Here is a 20,995-nt window from a genome sequence, read left to right as displayed (position 1 = left end):
TCTTTCACTCCAGACTGAAAGAGCTTTGAGAGTACACCATTGTCTCCAGGATGAATGTGCAATTGCTTTAAGTTCTTACGTGGCCACGTCTGCTATCCTTACTTGAGTAATAACTTATTCTGGCATTAGTCCCATTTAAGTCAATGGGATGACACATGAATTAAAGCATTACTCACTGTGACTTGAGGGGGGACAAACCAGGCCAAAGTGATTATCCCAAACTATTTAATTTATTTGAAATACATTTTTCTTAGCAGATGATCCCTCATAGATATGCCTTAAAGCAGTGGTTCCTCAATTTTTCCATCCTGTGACCCTATGTTATAAGAAAAGAACGTTTCAGGCCTCCCTCCTCGACCCCTCCATAGTTTTGGGATCCTACTTCCATCCAGCCAGTGTAAAAAGAGAGATTGGTCACGACCCCTAGAATGAGAACTCATGCTTTACAGGCACTCCAGATAAAGCAGAATAGGAGAATCTCTGATCTGTTTTGTGGGAAATAATCTTTATAACGGGTAAATTGTCAAGTTCTTACTTAGGCAACCTCCTATGGAAGTCAGGGTTTGTCCTCTCACTCCTCAGAGCTAAATTGTGCCTTAAAAGGCATGTCTGTAAGCTGGATGAGATGTGGAGGAGCTATGCTACAGTTGGAATCCCAGGAAGAATACTGGCTAACTCATTCAGACTCCCTCCTGAGGTTCTCAGGGAACGTATGATGCAACAACACTTTGTCACACTTTAAATGGATAGTGTTCACTCCCCTGCATCTGGCTAGCACCTCCTCTGGTGAAGAAGTAAGTGGCATGGCCTCAAATTCACCCTGTCCCTTGCCACTAGACTCCGTGGTGGCTAGTACCACTGGCAGCATGGAACAGTGACTCTACATCACACTCTGACCGGCCCATGCACAAGGTGTAAGCTCCCTGCACTCTTCTTTACCTCCCACGTTTGTGAACCCACACACAACCTGGTGCTACATTTGGAACAGAAACAAATGTCCTATAACAATTAGGAGGCATTTGTATCTGGGATGTTTTAAAGTGGGTGGAATACGGGCCTGGTCCCAGATTGTGAATGGATCTATTGAGACTGATTGCATCATTTAGCATACAGCAGATAATGATACTAGAAAATACTGCAGGTAGAAGTAAGAGTGGAGGTCTGAGAGTAGGAAGTAAATGCAGGTGAGTAATAGCCAGTCTGTTTTAGGTCAGCACTTAGAATTTAGTTTTTCTGGCGCTTTAAGATGTAAATATTTGGCTTTAAATGTTCTATTTAGGTTCTAAGTGAGATAGCTATTGAAGCCTCCCCTATTTTGAGTCCAAATATATACATATAACATTGTACATTATATAGTAACAAAGTATTTATGTATCAGAGGAGTAGCCGTGTTAGTCTGGATCTGTAAAAAGCAACAGAGAGTCCTGTGGCACCTTTAAGATTAACAGATGTATTGGAGCATAAGCTTTCGTGGGTGAATGCCCACTTCGTCGGATGCATGTCAGTATTTATGCAGTCAGATTCCTTGACTTCTAATGGCCCCTCTTCACAAAGATGCACTGTGCCTCGTGTAAAGAAACATATAAATTTGAAGAGAGCTGATTAGTTACGACTTTTTTTAACTTGAAATTTTTTTGTCTTCACATCAAGACTTCAGCATATTTTCTAAGGGTTCAGCCATGCATCATATTCACATTGTGCTCTGGGGGGCGATGCAGCGGGGCATCTAGTCCAGGGGAGCTCCAGGCAGAATTCCCCCTGCAACTACAGAGGGTACAGGGAGAGGGAGCCGGCTGCTCCATTCCTTCAGGCAATGCAGCATACTCTAGCTGCTTTGCTGTTTGGTGCATAGGGTGCCACAGAGTACACTGAGGGAAGCATAGGGACTGCACTGTGACAGGCTCTTGCACAGGCTGGGGGAGATTTCTTGTGCATTCCCATTCCCTCCCTGTGCACCTCACTGAGTCATGCACTCACTAATATTGTGTTAATTAATAAATGTTCACAGCCTCACTCTGGGTGAGATAAAACGATTTATCTTGGTCTTATTTAATAGTAAAACAAGTGCCAACAACATCTATATTTACAGTATAAAAATAATAGCATGTAACACACTGGAGTTGAAAAGGAAAAAAAGTACTATTTAGTGTTTCCATACATTTGCAGTTTTCGGTAAATCTTATAGCAATATGTAATCATACACAAAAGTTTACAAGTCAATTTCTCATTTTCTTTTTCTCATTAAGGACTATACAGAATGCATGTTCTAGCCCAGACAGAAAACTCTAAGTTAAGATTAATTGAATAGAAATGGAACAGAAAATCTGAAAACAAGTCTTTAGAGTTTAACAACAAATGACTTGACCCCTTCAGCTGTGGATTTATTGTCACAAATTGCTCCAAACAAATAATGCAATATTGCAGTACAGTACTTCTACACTAGTTTAAACCACTATTAAATATTATTGTCAATAATTTTTCATGCCTCTTAAATGGAGAAAATTATCACAAAAATGCAGTCAGCTAACAGATGACATAGCTCTGGAAAAGGGGAACTAGTTAACTAGTTTTTTACTACTAACTAAAGTTGTACATAATACAATTACTAGCTTGTGCTAACTACAGATAGAAAGAATGTAATCTATATGGCACATGCTTTATTAATCCTTAATTGGTGAATAACAGTCTATTGTTTGACTGCCACATTCTATTTGAACACCAGGATAGTTTTGCATAACTGTAATAGCAAATGGATTTAGGAGACATAGATGCATTTTCTGTGGATGAGTTCAATGCCTCCCAGAAATCACTTTAAAAAAAATCAATTGCTGCAAACATTCCATAGTGTATGTATGCTTTTTTTTTTTTTTTTTTAAATGGTACCTCATTACTTTCATTTGGGCTTTCTGTGAAGTCTACAATTCGGCACTTTCTCCATTTTGTTCTCTGAACTGTCTGCTTGGTTTTCTGATAATGAGGTCATTACTAAAATTATATTATTAAAATTGTTATGGAAAAGAGCTCTAGATTTAATTAGCACAGTAGAAATAGACAGCATTTTCATAATGGACTTCAGGGGAAAAAAGAGAGATTCCAAATTTTCTTTGAATCAGTCCAAGATATTTTTTTAAATTCACTTTATAAAACAGTGGATCTAGACAACAGCACTAGGAACTTTAGTATTTGTTTAATACCCAGTGTGCAAATTCTTTAAAAAAATCAGGGCCAGTTTTAAAATTTTCACTGCATGACTGTGAGTCACTGCATATTATTTGAGGCTGTGCTTTAAATAGCTTAAAAGCTTTTACAATTAATTTCCTGTGAACTCTTTTGAACGGGAACCTTGTCTTCATATGCATTTTTTCAGGTACCATAGGGCTCTGATCCTGACTTGGATCTCCGGGCTCTACTAGAATATAAATATTCAATAAGAATAATATCAATAAGAATAGATGATGAGTGACTATACAATGTTTTTGTCTAGATAAATCTACCTTATGGCTAATCTACTGAATCAGCTTCTGACCAAAGAATGACAACCATTTTGTCCTTTCTAACATACAAACCCTGTGTGTTTAGTTGTTTAAATGATAAAAAGATTCAGCCTCCTATGACAATGCAAAAAGTTATCATAAATAAACTATAAGTTCCTTCAATTAATATATGGACTTCACACACACACACAAATATATGATGTCATGGATCTTAAAAAAGCTTATTAAGAATAATTTTGTGAGTAACAGAACTATTTTTTGTCCTTCTAAAACAGACATACATATACATAAGTATCTTACTATTTGAGAGAAAGCTAGGTCTTGATACTAATAAGTGAGATATCCACTTATTAAGAAGATATCAAGATTTACTAAAACCCTAAAGAGGATCAAAATAAGCAAATAAACTGTCATGGGAAAAGAGGGAAGGTCCTCTCATGGATCAGTAACTGGTTAAAAGATAGGAAACAAAGGGTAGGTATAAATGGTCAGTTTTCAGAATGGAGAGAGGTAAATAGTGGTATCCCCCAGGGGTCTGTATTGGGACCAGTCCTATTCAACATATTCATAAATGATCTGGAAAAAGGGGTAAACAGTGAGGTGGCAAAATTTGCAGATGATACAAAACTACTCAAGATAGTTAAGACCAAAGCGACTGTAAAGAGTTACAAAGGGATCTCACAAGATTGGGTAACTGGGCAACAAAATGGCAGATGAAATTCAATGCTGATAAATGCAAAGTAATGCACATTGGAAAACATAATCCCAATTATACATATAAAATGATGGGGGTCCAAATTAGTTTTTATCACTCAAGAAAGAGATCTTGGAATCATTGTGGATAGTTCTCTGAAAACATTCACTAAATGTGCAGCGGCAGTCAAAAAAGCTAACAGAATGTTGGGAATCATTAGGAAAGGGATAGATAAAACAGAAAATATCATATTGCCTCTATATAAATCTATGGTATGCCCACATCTTGAATCCTGTGTGCAGATCTGATCGTTCCATCTCAAAAAAGATATATTGGACTTGGAAAAGGTACAGAAAAGGGCAACGAAAATTATTAGGGGTATGGAACAACTTCCATATGAGGACAGATTAGTAAGACTGGGACTTTTCAGTTTGGAAAAGAGACGACTAAGGGGGGATATGTTAGAGGTCTATAAAATCACAACTGGTGGGGAGAAAGTAAATAAGGAAGTGTTATTTACTTCTTCTCATAACACAAGAACTAGGGATCACCAAATGAAATTAATAGGCAGCAGGTTTAAAACAAACTAAAGGAAGTATTTCTTCACACAACGCACAGTCAACCTGTGGAACTCATTGCCAGGGGATGTTGTGAACGCCAAGACTATAACAGGGTTCAAAAAACAACTAGATAAGTTCATGGAAGATAGGTCCATCAGTGGCTATTAGTCAGGATGGGCAGGGATGCAAAACCATGCTCAAAATTTCTCGGTTTTTCCATAGAATTTAGCTAATCTGTACAGTCCCTCCGCTGTAGGTGGCAATTCATGTAAAATTGTGTGCACTGGAGAAAGTGAGCACCTCTTGCAAGGTACTGAGTGACTAACTCTCACTGACTTCAATGGGAGAAGAGAGTGCAAAGCCCCTAAAAGGAAATACAGCACACCTCACAGAACTGGGCACTGGATAATAAAGGGATAGGTACAGCACATAGTTCAATGTCAACAGGAGATGGCAGTTTTGTATGCTCAATAAATAACACTTTTCATGTCTGGTAATATGGTTCATGAATAATCAGGCATAAAGGATTTTATGCAGTAGAACCTTTTCATCTACTGGGGGAAGAGGTCCCAGAAGAATTGTTGTGCAGTGATGTAGAATATTTTCACCATACATTTGAATACATTTTCCCCCATGTTGTCAGGCTATTTACCCATTTCTTCCACACCTGGTTGTGCTCTTAACTGCTGAAATTTAAATCCTGTCCTTCATTTCTTGTGTCAGCAGATGCAGACAGGGGAGAACAGACTGGTTAGGGAAGTTACTACATAGCACACGAGCAGAGGCATCAGGGAACAAAAGGGCTATCCAGTAAACCTCAAGAAGAACTGCAGAGACCCTTTACCAACTGGTATATCTCTGCAAATCTAACTACAACCTCAGATCTTTATAATGAGTTAGTGGCTTTAGATTTGTCCCCAGTGAAATGGTCTAACACCATCTCAAAACCAACACATACTGATAATTCAGTACCACTTAAAAGAGAGAGGCCATGGAGTCAGTTAATGGACGGAGAGTACATTTTGTCTCATCCCTAAAGGGCAATTCCTCTAAGTCAACACTAAGGTTTCATTTCATTTCATGTTAGAGATGAAGTACTGCTGAGAAGCAAATTTCAGCTCCCAGTTCTGAAAAATTTCTAATCTTTATTAGTGTGGATAAATACATGTTCAAAATAAATTTGGCGTGAACACTTCAGAACCCTATTCTAATCTTTTTGTATTTCCTATGCTTGTGTACATGAATTAAAATCACTATCACTATAGCTCAAAAATACACATGCAGTACAAAAAAAATCAATGGGTCACAATTTCACTAGCTGCCTCTATAACTGCACTCACAATTTTGCATATGCAAACTTTTGTTTGTGCATTTTTTCACCCATTTTTGCATGCAAAAACTTAGTGTAGATTTTGACATGCACATATTGGATAGTTATAGATCTACCTATTTTATTTTATGTAAGCAAATGCATTTTGCATCATGCATCCAAGTTTTTCTACACAAATATCACCTGTGGAAAACTGCACATGCAAAAAACTTTAGTGTGCCAAATTTCTGATGCAATTTTCAAGTCACTCTGATTATCAATGAGTGTGAATGTAAAAATATGCACTATGTAATACTGTATCAGCAATGTATTGTTTATTCTTCATTAATGCATACTTAAATAAGATGAACTACTCTGCCACAGTTGTAAGAGTATTTTGTTGCCCACCAACCATCTCTGACAAGATACATTTTCTTAAAAGCACTGTGCAGATTAGTTCTAGCAGCTTGTGTCACGCATCAGAAATCCTTTAATATGAACATGCAAAAGCTTCTGCAACCCAAACATTTTGCTACAATAGAAGATCCTAATGACATATGTTAAACCACAAATAGTGTACAGTATATCTAGATTTATTTAATATTAGTATTGCCGCAGAACCGGGCAGCCCTATTCATGGACCTGGACCCTATTGTGCTAGGCGATGTACAAAGACAAAACAAAAAAGATGGAATTTGCTCTAATCTAAACTTGTTATTCTGAACATCATCAGACAATACAGTGGCAAAATGCCTGAGTCCTATCTGTGCTACAACCTCTCCCACTTTTACTTTCAATGTAGCTTCAAAGGTCATAATGAATTTTGGATCCTGAAAGTGCCAGCATAGATGCAGCTCAAATGTAGATAGTAAATCCAACCTGTACTCATACTTCAGATGGTTTGCAAAATTCTTGTCAGTTTTCTTCATTTGGCAAAAACAAAAATTGTTAGCGAGCACACCTTTTTAATGTATTACTCATGTAGGGCAGTCAAAAAGTTTAGTTCCACATCACAACAACTTGGCTGTATATCTTGGGCCAAATTCACTGCTAGTGTAAGCTGCTGAAACGCTATTAAATTCAATGGCGTTAAACCAGTTTACACTGGGGTCAGGGTGGATAAAAATCAATGGTGTTTTTTTTTTAAATAAAAAAAAACGGATTTTTTTGATAAAATGCTTTTTGAGGAAAAAACCTATCTAAAGATAGTTTTAATTAAGATACATTATAGTTCAAAGATACCTCATAATGGAATAGGGATTATAAATTCTAATTCTATAGTATGAGACAATATATTCATGTAATGTTTAAAAAAAGTTTTGTAAATGAGTTCCAATAGTTCATGGATTAGGGACCCAATTTTATGGGGTTCCAGGAGCTTCTGTATAGATTATTTAGGTTAATCTTTCTATCTACCCAATGGGACTCAGTGCTTAGTCTAGAACAGGGGTCAGCAACCTTTCAGAAGTGGTGTGCCGAGTCTTCATTTATTCACTCTGATTTAAGGTTTTGCATGCCAGTAATACATTTTAACCTTTTTAGAAGGTCTCTTCCTATAAGTCTATAATATATAACTAAACTATTGTTGTATGTAAAGTAAATAAGGTTTTTAAAATGTTTAAGAAGCTTCATTTAAAATTAAATTAAAATGCAGAGCCCCCCGGACCGGTGGCCAGGACCCAGGCAGTGAGAGTGCCGCTGAAAATCAGCTCGCGTGCCGAAGGCGGCACGCATGCCATAGGTTGCCTACCCCTGGTCTAGAAGATACCATCAGAGATGCTTAGTTTTACAGTTCTCCAGAGATAACATGCTTGTTAACAGCAAAAATGTTTTAAAATAAAATAAATAAATAAATAAATAAATATATAGAGGTGTGAAATAACAGACCTCAACCCTATTGTCCCTCTGCAAATTTGTGTGCACAGAGTCAATCCCTTACCTCTCTCTAAAAGTGCAAAGTTTCAAAAAGTTCAATGAAGAGAAGATTGTTGGGGGCGGAATAGATTTGGACAAGGAGAAGAAGTCTGGAGATAAATATGAGAAGGGACAGGCAGTAGAAACAAAAGTGAAACTGCTTGAGCAGCATATTCCAGAAGTCTTGAGGTCTTTCTGAGTGTAGCCTTCATTGATTTGTGATCTACCATACCATTCTCTCACTAGCAGGGAAAACCTATAATGGCAGCAGGCCGTAAAAGAGACCCAGTTTGGGAATATTTTAATGAAGTTCCTCTACCGGTGGGTAAGACAGGGATGTGTGCAAAATGCAAACAGTGCAACAAAGAAATGCAAGGCCTGGTTGCCCGAATGAAACAACATCATGAGGAAGCTCAGGAGGAAACTGCATTGAAGATGGTGAAAGGAACATGTCTGAACATGCAGGATCTTCAGGTTGGTAAAAAAATTTATTTCATACTTCTTTCTTAAGGACTGCCTGTCTTCCTTCTGAACTATTCTTGAATTCTCATGTTTGAGCAAAAAATATAGTTGTTACTCTATGGTACTATCATTTTAGATGCAGTTGTGATAAAAAATAAATAGCTGAAATAGGCAGTTCTTCCTTTTACAATTTCACCTTTAAAGTAGTACTGAGTGTCAGTGAATGCAATGAATAATACTAAACGAGCAGTATGGTAATAATAATTAAATAACTGCATTGACTTATTTTGTTTAGGAGAATCCATCCTCAACATAAAGGATTCTGAAGACTATCCACCTTCAAGATCACCATCATTTTCTATAGTTTCAGAGTTATCTGCCAGTGATAGTGTTTCAGTCACATCATGTATGTCACATAACCACAGTATATCACCTGTAGCAAAAAGAAAAAAAAACATCTCTATCATCCAGAAACAACCATAGATAAGTTTGTGATAAGAACCAGCAGATTACAAAAAGAGGTAATTGATGAAAAAATTGCCTCGTTTGTTTATGCAACAAACTCTCCTTTCCGTATGATTGAGAACCCAAACTTCATTAACATGGTTCAGTCATTAAGACCAGGATACAGTCCACCCAACAGAGCAGATGTCGCAGGCAAATTGCTGGATAAAGTGTATGAAAGAGAAATTGAGCAGTGTGCAAAAGGTCTAGAGGGTGAAATTGTTAACTTGAGTCTTGATGGGTGGAGCAATGTCCACAATGATCCTGTTGTATGTGCTTGTCTGACAACTGAAGAAAGGAATGTCTTCCTTACAGAAACAATTGAAACATCAGGAAATGCACACACAGCAGAATACTTACAAGAGGTAGCAGTAAAAGATATAACACACTGAAAAAAAATTCAAATGTCTAGTACGCAGCTTGGTCACAGACAATGCTGCAACTGTATCCAAGATGAGAAGATATTTAGAAGAGAGTGAAGAGAGTCCCAAGCTAATAGTGCTCATTTGATGCACCTCCTAGCCAAAGACTTCAGTGTTCCAGAAATAAAAGTTAATGTTGTTGAAATTGCAAAATACTTCCAAAACAACCACTTTGCAGCAGCTGCTCTGAAAAAAGTGGGAGGAACCAAGCTAACTCTCCCACAAGACGTGCGATGGAACTCAGTAGTGGACTATTTTGAGCACTATATCAAGAACCGGCCTAATCTGATGACAGTTTGTGAACAAAATCATGAAAAAAGAGATGACACTGTCACAGCCAAAGTTCTCAACATTGTGCTTAAGAGAAATGTTGAACACATGCTGAGTACCCTGAAGCCTATTTCAGTAGCCTTGAACAAAATGCAGGGAAATAGCTGGTTTTTTGCTGATGCTGTTGAAATTTGAAAGGAATTGAGTGAGATCTTAAAAAGAGAAATATGCAATGACAGAGTTAAATTACAAGCATTAAAAAAACGAATGGGACAAGCACTATCTCCAGCTCATTTTCTTGCAAATATTCTCAGTACTCGGTACCAGGCTCAAACCTTAACTGCTGAAGAAGAGGAGTTGTCTATGACATGGACATCCAGCAATCATCCCTCCATAATGCCAACTATAATAAACTTCAGAGCTAAGGGTGAACCATTCAAGAAATATATGTTTGCTGATGATGTTTTAAAGAAAGTCACACCAGTGAACTGGTGGAAGTCACTTAAGCACTTGGATTCAGAGACTGTTGAAGTGATAATCTCACTTTTAACAGCAGTAGCTTCTTCTGCTGGTGTAGAAAGAATATTTTCTTCCTTTGGACTGATTCATTCCAAATTGAGAAATCGTTTGGGACCTGAAAAAGCAGGAAAGCTTGTTTTTCTTTTCCAGATTATGAACAAACAGGAAAATGAAGGTGAAGATGACTGAGTTAGCTGCAGAAGCCAATATTTTAAGTTTCTCGTGTTGACCTCGCTGACGTAGTCAATTTAAATTTTTTTTTTTTTTAAAGATTTCATTTAACTATTTTAGTTAAAAACAATTTTAACAAAAAACAAACCTGATATAAAAAAACTTGAATGTTTAACTAAATTCAAAAATTCATATGCTTGTTTTGTTAAAATATTATATGTTTGCGGTTGAAGAAAAAAATCCAGAATACATAACGTTGTCGTTTTAGTTAAATAAAACAATTTACATGTGTGTCTGGTGATGTTCTCCTTCTAATACATGGCAAGAAAATCCTCAAAATATTAATGATTAACCTGTTGAACTGGAGATAGTTCACCTCCCAATGATTTCATAAGTATCTGCTTCAATTACCTTTGGTAAATGAAATAACCAACAATCATTAATTTTCTGATATAGCTGTAAAACTAATCTGAAAGTTTACAAAATAAATCACTTTAAAAATGTATAGTCTGTACCTTCTAAAAATGAAACCTATATTGTTCTCTGAGTTGTGAAGAATATGTATTAAGGTTATAACAACCAACAAGAATGCACTTTTATGTAGAAATCCATGATTAAATCGAGTCTTCCTGACTAGTGATTTAATTCATGATTTAAATCAATTTGATTTCAATCAAATCCACCCTGGCTGGGGTGAACTTGCCTTCTTGTCTTTTTCGATGTGTTAGAACCGTCACCAGCTCTTACACCAATATCAGTCTGATATGCTAACAATCAAGTGCTTTCAGTACACGTAAGCGCATGCACGCACGCACACACACACACGCAGAGATGTGCAAATAAAACCGATCTTAACACGAATTAAATAAATTAAAATAAATAATAGTTAGGAGAAGTTATCTATCCTGAGCCCAAATCTAATTCAGATTTCAGTCAAACACTAGAAGTATTTAGCTTTTCCTTGTCTGCCATGAGAATATCTTTGGGCCTGATTCTCATTTACAATAAAACCACTCTACTCTGCTCTGGCAGGATAAGAAAACTGAGAGCACTGTGGCCTAGTGGATAGAGCACTGTGAATTAAGGGAAGAGAGGAGGGATAGCTCAGTGGTTTGAGCACTGGCCTACTAAACCCTGGGTTGTAAGTTCAATCCTTAAAGGGGCCATTTAGGGGATTTAATTGGGGATTGGTCCTGCTTTGAGCAAGGGGTTGGACTATATAACTTCCTGAGGTCCCTTCCAACCCTGATATTCTATGATTCAAGTCTTAGAAGACCTGGGTTCTGGTACTGAAGACAACATCAAGCTGTCACTGTTTTAACAACTACGTTGTATAGTGCTTGCAACACAATTCTTCATTTAATAACTTTTTTTTTAGAAGGAGGCTCACAGACATGCACTTTAATTGTTTGATCTTTTCTCCTGACTGCTGCTTAGATTTTAGATAGTATTAAGTTAAAATGGCTGATGTCTTATTTTACTATAAAACATGGCATCTGCCCTCACTGTGAGTCATTCGGGTTTCTGAGGAGGTGAAGAGAAAAGGATCTATTTAAAATGCTTGGACTACAATACCTGTGCTGCTTAACAGGTTCCTGTGCAAGTCAACAAGAAGAGTTTTGCTTTTTACAATTACCTTATTGTGGTGATATGGTGTCGGAGATAGTGAAGATGTTACACTTTACAAACAATAAAGGCATTTCTTGGTATATAATTCTGTACTAACAAATAAAAGGGTAATAAAAGCAGATCAGCATCGAGATACATGCAGCATGCATACTATACAGTGTACGGCATTTAGAAGACCTTCAGGGAACAGACAGGATTTATTTTCTTTTTTGTTCTTGTTTTTCTTACTTCCTGGCTTTGTAGAATTTAATGTATTTCCCAGATTTGATTTAAAATGAAAAAACAAACAAAAAAACCTAACTTCTGTGCAAGTATAAATGTAATGGTGTCAAGGGGAAGAGATTTTTAACGATTTTCTTATCATCTCTTACATTATCATCTTTGGATCTATTCCTTGTCTTTCACTGCCCTTTATCTTAATGTATCTTGTTTGCTGTGCAGGTAGGGACCTTTAAATCTTTACGCTGATTTCACTATATACATTTCAGTGCTGGCTGGGATTCTTAAAGCAGGCTGATGAAGTTAGGCACCTAACTCCCATTGACTTTCAGTGGGATTTGGGGGCCTAATTCCTTTAGGCCCCTTATAAAGTAAACTTTCCAAATAGTGAGTCAGATATTAAGCCATAGCAAACTGACACATGCAATGTGGTTATACTGGGCCAGATCAGATCTTCAACCCCACAGAATGAATGGAATCTACACTAGATCTGGCTGGAATGGGTGGAAGTAGGAGCAGTGCCAACCTACTCTCCTTCAAACCTCTGAAATTCATTCCCTGGTCGCATCATGCGGTTGATTCTCCATGGATAGGATAGGCTGTGTCAGTTTTGAAAAAAGGGAAGCGTTGGGGAGATACCTGCACTGTGTGATACCATCTTCTGGCAAACCTGCAGCGTTTCCACTGGAAATGTCAGCAGGATTTAACACTGACATTTTCAGCATTATGCCACTCTATGCCTTAAAATGGAGTGAGAATAGGGTATAGGTAGTCTGCCAATCGAAGTAGGCTCCTCAATGGGGTATGTTGCCAGGGGACAAGGGCATGGGTCCTTGAGTAGTACTGAGGAAAGGAAGGGACTCTGCACAAATGCCCATATAAGTGGAGGGCTGTGCCTCTTTTAATCTTTAGCAACAGATATTTAAATAACCTGCACAGAATTGCTCTTGTGATTGTGATGTTATCTGAATGTAGCGAAAGTAATCAAAAATCTAATTTCCAAAGGGGAAAAAAAAAGGGGGCATCTGGGTGCAGATTTGCCATCTAAACTAGTTAGTTAGTTTTATTTGGGTAGTTTATATTGTAAATAATCAGCAGGATTTCATACTGACCTTTCTTTAAACATATATAATTGAGACTGTATAAAAGAATCATAAATATGAAGAAACATGCTGAAACTTCTACAGCATTTTGTGAATCTAGAGATCAAAAGTTCTCACTGGGGGCCTGATCCTGCAATAATGAAGTCTATGCATGCTTTGCTTTTGACCTAAAGGCTGCTAGCAAAGTCCCTAGTGAGTAATAATCTCTGATTGATGGAATAAAAACAACATTAGCATTATGGGCTGTCATCTATGATTTCTGCCCATAGGGCCTGATCCAAACTCAGTGGCCATCTTTCCATTGACTTCAATAACCTTTATATCAGGTCCATAGACACTAGATCAGAACCAATAAGCTCAATGGGAATTTGGACTGAGCAAGAAACACAGGGTTTACTTAACTGTAGACAGTCTTACCATTCAAGCAAAAGTGAAGACTACAGATTGACCACAAAAGGGTTGTAGAATATTAGAAAAATTAATCTCTGAGATCAAAGTAGTTCTTTTTTAATTCTGCCTTATCCCCTACCCAAGTTTTTGAATTCAGAAAACAAAACTGAGTTGCCACCCTTCTGGTGTTTTTCGTAAAGCTCCAGCACCCGGAGTCATGTGATTACATTTTTCTTTAAATGAAAGCTGAGAGTCTCACGTAAGTTTCTAGTTCTCATGGTTGCTGAGAAAAACTTGAAAACATGAACCCTAAAGACTCAAAAACACAAAAAGAATCCAAAATATATTTTAATGTCATGATTTTAAAGCCAATCTCATGATTTTTTTTGAGTCCTGGCTCACGATTTTTCAAAGCTTAGGAGGTGGCAATAGAGGAATTTAAATATAAGGAATTCACCTTCATCCCTGTTATTATCATAAGGACAAATTTAAAACTTGGCCTGGAAACATGCACACAAACCCCACATTTGGATTTGCAAATTGAATATTTGGGAATTGTGTGCCTAATTACTTGAATTGCATGTACAAATACCTGTTGAATACCCAAATACCCAAATTTGGCATGTGATAATTTAGAGGCTGCCACTGAAAACTGGATCTATAGTTAACATGCTTAGGACCAGTTATTCTGTAGTTAGTACAGGTGCATCATGCTGGACGTAAGGAGCAATGAAAAGCTGACCAAAAAAACCCACCCCACACAATACTGTTATAAAGAAGAAAAACAAATCTAGCATCAGCCAAATGCAGCAGGCTGCAACAAACGAAAGCAAACCAAAAAGTCGTGTTTCAATTTTACTACTCTACAAATAAAACCAAGGGCTAGATTGTAACTTTGATTATATGCCCCTGCAAGGCAGTAAGGGAGGGTAAGAATACCCCTTCCCTCGCTGCCTGAGCTTCCTAAGGGTAGGTGGGCAAAGACTCACCAGAACAACTACACGGATACAGAAGTTGTTATAATCTGCTGCTGGTGTAGGCCAGTAGCAAATTATTGCCCACTACAGCATAGGGGAAGAGAGGGAACTGTGCCTCAGAAGTGTAGCCCTTAAGTACAACGCCTCCCATGGAAATGAAATGGGTGGTGCAGTTTACACGTCAATCCCTTTTCAGAGCTGTGCTTAAAGGTATGATTTAGTCCCAAAAGACGGAAACAATTCCCTAAATTCAACAACTGCCTGCAGAATGCTGTTAAAATCTCGTATAACCTGCTTGTGGTCTGACATGGATCCTCCAATAAGATCTAAATGGATGATGATGCATAAGCATTACCTCTCCTCTAAACACATACACAGTTTTAATTTTACGTATGAGAGTAGTCACGTTGATTTCACTGGGACCACTCCTGTAAGTAGAGTTAAGCATGTGTGTAATAGTGTGTATAGGATTGGGACCTAAATTTGGTTACACTTTCAAATTGCTACACAAAAAAGTATCCACCTGTTTCCATTTCAGTTTTAAAAATTTTCTCCCACTCAAGACTGCAGTGTGAGTGTGGTGACCAAACTTATTAGATATCATTGCCAATTAGGCATTGCACCTATGTATTTTTGCAATATGATTTTAATGTACTTTAAAATGTTTTATCATTCAAATTTTTGTTTGTGGTGTCATGTTCTTATCCCTTATATCTGGAACTCTTGTCCCTTGATCTGAAAGACTGATCATATATTTGGGTTTTTTTAAGACCTGGTTTACATAGTGCTTTTTCTATGTTTTATCCACATTAACTGGCTTGTTTTGATGCCTAGTAAAGCACTTTCGGCTGCACTGCATGAAATGTTTTCAATATAAGAATGGATTATAATGCAATATTATAGCATTTTTTGTTTTGTTTTACTTTAAAACTGCTGAAGGCCACTATTTTAATCTCATCGGTACTTATTACAAGACTAAACCACAGGTTGTCTAAAGGCTAACATCTATTTACTTCCTATCATGATTGTTGACTGTGTTGTCAGTTAAATCTACAAATAAATAAAACATCTATGCCATTATCACAGTTAAGATAATCAGTAGACTTCTATAATTTGAAACAAATGAGTTTCATTGAAACACTTAACTGCTGTTAGTTGTTAGATTATGCAGTTTTACACTGTTTTATTACATGGATTTATTTTTCTAACAATATGAACATTTGTAATCACTCTATATTAAAATTAGGCTCTATAACAGAAACCATTGAGATCTTCAAGGACATCCATTACTACAAGCCATTTTTTCTTTCATTTTTTTCCTTAATTCACAAGTTGTCAAATTGTTCACCAATGGTGTAAGTAGAATACCAGCGCCCTTCAGTATTTTGTCTCCATACATGGCTGATGTCAAGAAAATGAACTAAAAAGTCAAATATATTTTGAACAACTATAAGTTGTTACACAACCTTTTCACTGTGTTTGTGATGAAATTTTACCATTAAAAAATCCATAATCAACATGAAATTCACAGGAAAAACAGATTATAGATAGCATCTGTTTTTTTAGGTCCAAAAAAATTCCACCGCAACAGAAGATTGTATCACAGCTCCTGTGCAATATAAATCCTACCCATTTTTAAATATTGCACTTACGTTGTCCATTTCAAAATGGACAATGTGCACAGGCTTAAAAAACTGGGATAGCAATAAAGTCTGGCAAAAAAATGACCAGTGTCATCACTGAGGAAAATATCTGCCCATTTTTCTTTTGCAAATTATATGTTGTTTATAATTGTGGACTTGAAAAAAAGCAAATTGAGGAAAGGGCATATATTTTATATTGCATATAATACACATGTACAGTTCAAGTCAACATAGGAATATTGCTCATTGTACTTGGAGATGTTCCAACATGGTTTACATCAAACTGTCCACTGGTGACATTTTGCCCTCCTCCTTGAATAATTTCCACATTTCTGATGTGAGTTAAAGAAAAATACTAACCCTATGCCAATACACACATACAATGATAAAAGCTTTACTGGTTAACAGCAAATCTAATTTTTGTTTCATTTAACTAATGGCATATGGAATGCTCAGCAAGGCATATGGTACTAATTAAACACTGTACAAGTCCCCCAGATATTCAATATAGCCATGAGGTATCCAAAGACTGTTTCCCTTCAATGTACATTATCTATGTATTGATTTGATGTTTTGAATGTACAAAAGCCTGGGGAACTAACAGTGTTTAATGATGTGGGAACTGCACTTCTGTTCTTATCTATGTGAATGCTGCAGTTGCTGAGGAAAAAAATTCAGAGAGACTTAATGAACAGGCAAATTATTAACTAACTATGATGGGTTTTAATTTCATTCATACATTATCCTTTGTTTTTTATACTATTTTTAAACTTTTGACATTTACAATACATTTTTATCTATGAGTGAGTATTCCAGACAGCAAAAAGTTAAAGATCTCATCATCCTATTTTTAATAGAAATGCTAAACATCATAATGTTATACATTTTGATTACATATAAAACACAACTGAAATATAGGCTGTTTAATGCTAAAGCTATTTTTTTTTAAATGTCCCAACATACTGGTTAAAGCATGTGACCCTAGCTGCATAGAGAGAACATTAAATATTCGTTAGTTTTTGAGAGTTCACTTTTATTTTTAAAAAATCATTCCTTTCATCTCTTTTCAATCAAACTCAAACTTTCCAGTTTCTTCTAGCATGCTTGTGGTCAATCAATCTACATATTAGCTCAAGAAAATAAATGTTGTATTTGTTCTGCTTCATAATTATTACTTTTGATTGTACTTGTAACAGTGAATTCCAAAAGCCAGTAACTTCATGTTTCTGATGATATCTTAAGCAGAAAAAAATGGATTAAGTTTCATGAGCTAAGATGAGGACAGTATATGATCTTTTGTTAACCAGAATATTGTCACACAAGAGAACAACAGAGACCCGCTACTTTAACATCCAAGTGTCAATTTTACCAAGAGACTTCTTGCAGAGTAACAGAAAAGCAGTGTGCATTCAGAAAGGTGATACTAATTCATTTTCCTTTATGTCTCACGGTAAGTTTGAGACTGACAAAGAATGACAGTACTTTTTAAAAAGGGGTTTGAACTTGTTAAATCTATCATCAATCAAAAACCTACTTCTCAAAACTCCAATTGTTAAAAAAGTGCTCTATTTTTAACATTGCTTACCTCACATTATTCTAAATTCAGTGTAGCTTTAACTCATTTAAAACATTGTGGATTAAACTTTATGCTGTAATTTTTTACTCGCTGAATAAACTGAGATAAAAATAAATCTACATTCTGCTTAACACTGTTACATAGTAATTTAACTCTTAAGCATCAGAGCTGTTACATATGTAAGAATTTGTGATTTAAGAGGGAATTTTGAACAGTATAATTATTTTTATACCTACTATATGCTATGTTTGAAAACATCAACTGGAATCTTCCACGACAGAGATACTGCATGCACCCCCTTCTTACCAAAGGTACCATCCTTTTTACTGTACATTTTAAATGCTTTCAAAAATACAACAGTATTAGCCTGGACATTTATGGTTCACTGCTCTGGACATAAAGCATCAATGAACTGAAAAGAGAAATAACGTTTAAGGTAGCCAAATCCCTATTATGTAAAACGAGTCTGCATTTTGCCTGCACGACTGAGATAAACAATATTCTTATTTATGGAATGAGACAAAACGGTAATCTGTGGTTCTCTCACCATGAGATTGCAAATACAACTTCACTCAAAAATGCACACTTTTCTTTGAAGTAATTTGTAGTTTGAAATATGGTGCATGATAAACAGGTCTCACGTAAAGGTGTTTCTCCTTCCTCCTGTATTACAGATTGCACCAGACATATTGAAAATCTATGTATCAGAGACGTACACAATATGACAGATAAAACCAAAAACCTGAATTCAGAAAAACACTGAATGTAAGAAAAACAGCTTTTTATCTTGAGAAATAAAATCATCTACATAGCTGTAAAACATGCTAACTGATAGAGCCAACGTGCCTGTTTCCTCTTCTCTAATATAACAAATTAACACTGCTTTCTAATCCTGCCTTTCTACATTTGCATTCTATGCATTCCACAGAAAAAAGAACATACAAATAGAGATCCTTTCAGCTTCACTAGTCTGTCATCAAAACCTGCAGAGAAATTTTCATTGATTAAAAGAAGAGAATGGAAGGAAAGCAGACCAACCTTCACAATGTACGTCACACCAGGTCCCAGGATCTTCTCATTTGAATGCAGCCACCCTCGGGAGGGTTTATTGACAAAGCTGCTACTTTGATTCCAGTCTTCACCTCCCAGGTGCATTTCCTCTGACCGTGTTTTTTTTCCTGTACTCATCTTGCTCATGTCCTGCTGAGAACACGGAGTGGCAGAGACAAGGTTACATGTGTTTTCTGAAGCCCCTGCTGCTGAGCTAGAAGCGCTCGAGCTTCCCTGCAATTTGGAGACAGCAAGCTCCTTCACTGCAGAGGAGAGATTTTTGATACCCAAAAGGCTGCCTGTGTTGGAGAGTTTCAAGTGGGACACCTTATGGATGAGGGTACAAAAGGTGGTGGGTCCATCTTCTTGGTCTTTGCGGAGAACTTCAGGCGAGACCAGGTATGAAGGTGCTGTTGAGGTCGTAGCAACTGCTGAGACTTTGCTGTTCATGGACAAATTGTGAATAAGATCATCAACTGATGTCACTGAATCATTCCTGAAGCGGTTATACTTGGTACGCTGAAGCATGCCCTTCTATCTGGTTTCCTGCATATGTTCTGGCAAATCTGATGCCAATGCAGGAGATGCCTGTGCTAACATAGCAGGCGATTCATAATAATGAGGACAGAGAGTAAATTTTGGCTTAAAAATATTAAAGAGTATAAGGAAGTGCAAAAAAATTTTAAAATAAATTTATGGTTCCACGTTAAGGTTGGGTGAAGTAATAATTTTCTATGACAGAGATCCCAGTCCTGCTTAGAGCTGCCAAGTCGCTCACAGCAAAAGCATGACTCACACAAATGAGAAGGACCCTTTTCAACAAAAGGCTCAGTGAACACTGCAAATCACTTCCTGTAGCAAAAAAAAAAAAAAAAAAAAAAAAATATCCACCCACTTACAGCACACTAGCACCAATCAATTCTCAAATTTCCTTTTCCTGTCTTCTCAAACAGATATTTCCTTCCAATCTTTAATTTTTCCACTTTTTCTTACCAAACACAAATACCTCTAAATATCTGTATTAACTTTAAAAAAAAATACTCCACTCTATTCTTCTGTTAAAACGTTCTTCCATATCACATATTCGTCAATCTGTTAAAAAAAAAGGTCACAGTTAGGTATCAGATATTATAACAATGCTTCAACATACACAAACAAAACCGGATTCATATATCTTGAAGGCTTTCAGAAAATCTTGACATACAACAGCATTCAAAAAATTGGGTGGACATACTACACTAAAGAATATACTCATTTTCTTTCACAAAAGCAGCCTAACAGCCTTAACAAATACCTTTGTGCCAATGCCGTTTCTCACAAAAACTGTTACATCACAGCTTTTGTACAGAAACAAATCCTTCTGCCCTATATTATTCAAGAGCAAGCTTTTTCTGTTTTTAATGCAGTGTTACACGAAGTACCTGTGTCTGAAGAAAAAAAAAATTTCTGATGTACGGCAGCAGGCTTATGAAATATGCCTTCATTCACCACTGATCTTCACTCTAAAGCAAAAACTGTAAAATGGATCTTCAGTACAGTTGAATATTTGGCTTAGCTCTGAAAAATTAAGAAATACCAGAGGAATATTCAAAAGTCCTTATAGCAGCATACTGATGCCCTGCAGTAAAGAATATAAAATGCACTAGCTCCTGTGAAGCATAAATGCCAGTCAAAAACACCTAGGAGGAATAAGAAAATACATGTAAATACTGACATTTGCATTTCTTTTCCCTTTTATTGTAAAAATCCAAAATGTACAGTATAATGAAAATACACTGCAGATTATAAACCATATGGCTCTTTTTTGTCAGTTGGTCTGCTTTGCAAATTATGGATTTTGGACATTATACTGCACTGTAAGAAAGTGAATTCAGACAAAAGAAGTTTAACGGTTCAAGTTCTCTTAAAAGAATCAGTATAGCTACAGCATATTTGTGAAGGAATTATCTTGCGGGATTCCCTCCCTTCCCCCATGACTAAGGCTGCAGTACTTGAAGTACAAATACACTAAAACAGCTTTAAATACAGGTATTTAATTAGTATAATTTATGACACATTAAGTTAAGTCAGCACCTCTTATCCCAGCAGT

At 36.5% G+C, this 20,995-nt stretch overlaps 1 protein-coding gene across 1 annotated transcript in view; it reads right to left on the bottom strand.

The window, feature by feature from the left end:
* Positions 1–19,434, bottom strand: part of SHC3 (SHC adaptor protein 3) — a 76,277-nt gene extending 56,843 nt beyond the window's left edge. Inside the window, exon 1 of the mRNA XM_065406404.1 lies at positions 18,895–19,434. Coding sequence (XP_065262476.1) covers positions 18,895–19,434 — 540 coding nt within the window. The remainder of the gene's footprint in view (positions 1–18,894) is intronic.
* Between the last annotated feature and the right edge of the window lie 1,561 nt (positions 19,435–20,995).

Source organism: Emys orbicularis, chromosome 6 (genome assembly GCF_028017835.1).
Source record: "Emys orbicularis isolate rEmyOrb1 chromosome 6, rEmyOrb1.hap1, whole genome shotgun sequence".
NCBI classification, from domain to species: Eukaryota; Metazoa; Chordata; order Testudines; family Emydidae; genus Emys; species Emys orbicularis.
Note: the sequence above shows the minus strand (reverse complement) of the source record. Positions and strands in the feature narration are given on the sequence as shown.